This window comes from Oncorhynchus clarkii, chromosome 16, assembly GCF_045791955.1.
Source record: "Oncorhynchus clarkii lewisi isolate Uvic-CL-2024 chromosome 16, UVic_Ocla_1.0, whole genome shotgun sequence".
Classification (NCBI taxonomy): Eukaryota; Metazoa; Chordata; class Actinopteri; order Salmoniformes; family Salmonidae; genus Oncorhynchus; species Oncorhynchus clarkii.
Window position 1 is genome coordinate 34,117,352 of NC_092162.1, and position 4,078 is coordinate 34,121,429.

At 40.6% G+C, this 4,078-nt stretch overlaps 1 protein-coding gene across 1 annotated transcript; it reads right to left on the reverse strand.

Moving 5' to 3' along the window:
• Positions 1 to 1,781: 1,781 nt before the first annotated feature.
• Positions 1,782 to 3,668, reverse strand: LOC139367571 (tumor necrosis factor receptor superfamily member 6B-like). The gene is made up of 4 exons (XM_071105825.1): positions 3,550 to 3,668; positions 2,946 to 3,345; positions 2,609 to 2,791; positions 1,782 to 2,298 (listed from the first exon to the last, which is right to left on the reverse strand). Exons 1-4 carry the CDS (start codon positions 3,556 to 3,558, stop codon positions 2,027 to 2,029), a joined length of 864 nt encoding a protein of 287 aa, XP_070961926.1. The 5' UTR covers positions 3,559 to 3,668; the 3' UTR covers positions 1,782 to 2,026.
• Between the last annotated feature and the right edge of the window lie 410 nt (positions 3,669 to 4,078).

Genomic DNA, 4,078 nt, shown 5'->3' on the forward strand with positions numbered 1-4,078 from the left:
GACACATCGGCGGTACCAACTTCAGGCTGTGTAAGGGCTTTTTGACCCGACCTTAACTCAATTGAGATGGTTTGGGATGAGTTGGACCGCAGAGTGAAGGAAAAGCAGCCAACAAGTTCTCAGCATATGCGGGAACTCCTTCAAGACTGTTGGAAAAGCATTCCAGGTTTTGGTTACTACATGATTCAATGTGTTATTTCATCGTTTTGATGTCTTCACTATTATTCTACAATGTAGAAAACAGTTAAAAAAAAAAAGAAAAACCCTTGAATGAGTAGGTGTGTCCAAACATTTGACTGGTACTGTACGTGTTCGTGAGAGTCGCTGCTTTCGATGGTGGGATCATATCCGTTTGGACGCTACAGACATTTTTGTGAGAAGACTGTAGCTCGGGCATCACTAGTTAACACAGCCACAAAGTATTAATCATGGCTAAACCCTGCCCATTTCTACAATTTATTTTGTTATTATAAACCTAACCCTAACATTAACCCCAACCACACTGCTAACCTTATGCCTAACCCTAACCTTAAATTAAGATCCAAAAGTTAAATGTTTTTGCCAATTTCGTCTTTGTGGCTGTGTTATCAAATGTAAACAGACATATTGTGATGGGGATGTATTTATCATGCTACTTAAATATATAGACTCTGTGGGTTAAAAAATACCATACTTGCCCAGAGGAACCAGGGTGACCACCTTTTGCAGGGTGAGTAAGTTTCAACATAGTTATATGTAATTACCAAGAGTTCCAAGTCAAGTCAGTACATGCCACTGGGATAGGAAAGGACTAACTCTGGACTTTGACAGCCACATAAGTGGATTGAAATGTTTGAGCATTTGAGTTGTAGGCTGCAGTTGATTTGTCCTACTGCTGATTCTTAGCATTAGCAGTGGCTACCAGATGCCATTTAACAGCAGATTTCATGGATTTGTGGATTCAAATGTCTAAGAACTTTCTGTTGGAGGTGCCAGTGCATTTGACCTACTACTTATAGGCTAGTGTTGATATTTAGTAGCAGTGGCTAATGTAATGCATGGAGACAATTTTTTATTTAACTAGGCAAGGCATTAAGAACAAATCCTTATTTACATTGACAGCCTAGGGAGAGTGGGTTTAACGTCCTTGTTTAGGTGCAGAATGACAGATTTGTACCTTGTCAGGTCAGGGATTAGATCGAGCAACCTTTCGGTTACAGGCCCAACGCTCTAAACACTATGCATGGCGCACAACATAATGATAAAACTACTGTTGTTAAATGTTTATTTCAATGCCAGGTGATAAGGTCATAGATGGAGAGTATCTGGAGGCTCATTTATAAAAAAAAATGTTTTATATCAAATAAAGTTGTTTCATTTTCATTTAGAGATCGCACAATTTCATGCAAAATCTAGGTAAATTGCAATTTTCTTTTTACATCAAGTTCAAGATTCATAAATCACATTGCTGCTGTGGATTTCATTGTAGGCACAATTTATAATCAAATCTGTGTTTACGATGGTTTTACAAATGAGGCCCTGCAGGTCTGTATGTTTTTATCAGGTGATGATGGGTCTTCGTCAGAGTAGGTAGTTTAGGACTGGAGGATTATTTTGGTACCAGTGACATGCATTGCCATTTGAAGTGCAGCATGACCTTTGATGGAACATCAACACCTACACCTAGAGTTCACCAACACCTACAGAGTTCACCAACACCTACAGAGTTCACCTACACCTACTGAGTTCACCAACACCAACAGAGTTCACCTACAGAGCTCAATGCACTTGACACACATGTATGATGTTTTGAGTGTTTATTTGTTTTAAAGGACAGGTTCACAATATTATGGACAGTTTCACAATAGGTTGTTTTTAATCTTTGACATATTTCTGAAAAAGACAGACCTCACATCAGCAGGAACTGAATAAATATACCTGTAATATATAGATACATATATATATACACACACATATATATATAAATACAGTATATATACACACATATATAGGCTTAAATAAAAATACATTTTACAATATATTAGTCCTATAAAGTCATATGAGGAAACCATTTTTTGACTTTACGTCTTAAATGGAGCAGCCCGTCTGTGTCCAGGATATCATGCATTCGATTCGCAAAAGGTTTGTTGTTGCTAGGTTTGTTCTTAATAGTTGTGAGAAGGTCTAGGACAGTTGACTTTTCTGTGAAGTTTTTCCCTGCACTCCTCCTGAGCACAGTCATCAGTCTTTTGTGCTTTCTTGATGTGAGGATCTGCAATCCCAGGAATTCCATCAACTCTCCATCACAGATAGCTTCATCTGAGTGATTGAGAGAGAGTGATAGAGAGAGTGTGAGTGAAGGAGTGAGAGAGAGAAAAGAGAGCAACCAAGACCATAATAATTGACTGTATTTCAATAAATGAGACCACCATTTGTGATAAACAAAAAGGCTTTTCAGTCAGTTTTAGTAGGTAAGAAGGTGACAACAACATACAATTCTTAAACTAGTCATTCAATACATGTTTTTTTTTATGTGTATCCAAAAGACTAAACAACTGCATGGACAGAATCTTCAAACGTTCAACATTTATTGTGGATTATACTGTTCAAAGTAACATCAATCTCTCACCTTCCTGTGTTATCGAACCACTCTTACAGGCTGAGCAGTAAACATCATGCCTGTCGTCGCCAGGTATAGTGGTGCGATCTGGAGTACACACAGTGAACTTCTGACATGATTTCCTGCTGGAGGAATCTGCAGAGAAGAAGCCCCCTCGGCAAGGTTCACATGTCACATCAGAGTATGCTGTTCCTGGAAAATAAGAATGTTGATCGTATAGCCTACATGGTGTATCATCCGCAAACCACAATAAAGGAAAACCCTGGTGGTGTGCAGAGTCAATTGGAAACATAGGGGTGGAAAAGGCATCTTTATTATGAAAGCCTAACATTATATTATCACTTACCATTAGAGAGCACCCCTTCGCCGGGCAGACACCTGCTGTGCCTTGAACATGATCCATGTCTCATGTAAAACCCGTCCTTGCACTCGCACTTTCGGTTGTGAAATTGGGTGCACTGCACGCTGACAAACTGATCATCCGTGCAAAAAATATTGCAGTATTGACACCGCTCGATGTAGTTCCAGATTTCTGTGTAGTGGGACTTTGGGCAAGGTTCGCATTCTGTCTTGCTGTCCTTCGTGCAACGCATCCGTAAGTGTGTTCCGGGAGGACATTTGTCGCATGTAAAGGAAACTCCTGTCACGTCATCTCTCCAGATGTAGGTCGGTGTAAGTGCGCCTGGCTCTGGCTCGTTGCCGCCACAGAGCGTGAATACCAGGAGCGGCAGAAAAAAATCGATCAGCTATTGGAAGAAAGAGCAGTGTTATAATTTAGAATCAATCATAACTTTTATGTAGGCTAGGTTACGTCTCATAGTATGGCTGTCCAATGCCATCAAATTACTATTTCATATGAGGCTATTCAGCTTCAAGAGTTACGGTATAATATACATTCATTCCTACAGGCACTGAAGAGGCCGGTATATTTGAGTAGAGAAATAACTCACCAGATACATTTCCCTCTCTAGTCAGCTAGCAACTGGTTTGTTCACCGTCTTTCGAGTGGATAAATAGGGATGATGACTCATTTCTCATGCTCAGTTCTCAAAAACATCCTGCCTTTTCGATAGTCTGGAACATATCACATGGTGTTGTCATTGCGTGCAACGAAATCATGTCGGTTGATTCAACTCAAGAGACCACATAGGTCACATATGTCAGAGTCAAGGCCCGCGGGCCACATCCGGCCCGCAAGAAGGTTTTTTACGGCCCCTGGGATGATCTTGATTTATTATTAGAACCGGCCCGCAGCAAGCCGGCAGCCCGCAGATCTTTTACACGCACCAATACTACATTTCCCACAATGCAAAGGTGACGCACCGAGCAGTAGGCTGCTTCATTTCAATATTTATTGGCACAGCAGTCGTCAGCATCACAGTAAAATTAACTTTCAGATACCCATCAAAAATGGCAAAACGGAAGGTGGATACTGAGAACCGGGGGTTTCAAACAAGGTGGGAGTCGGAGTATATGTTC

Excerpts from the sequence above, each read along its gene's own strand:
- LOC139367571 (XM_071105825.1), bottom strand. Across the intron at positions 2,792-2,945 it reads CGAAGGGGTGCTCTCTAATG|GAACAGCATACTCTGATGTG; the intron begins GTAAGTGATAAT and ends CTTATTTTCCAG. Across the intron at positions 2,299-2,608 it reads TGGTTCGATAACACAGGAAG|ATGAAGCTATCTGTGATGGA; the intron begins GTGAGAGATTGA and ends TCAATCACTCAG.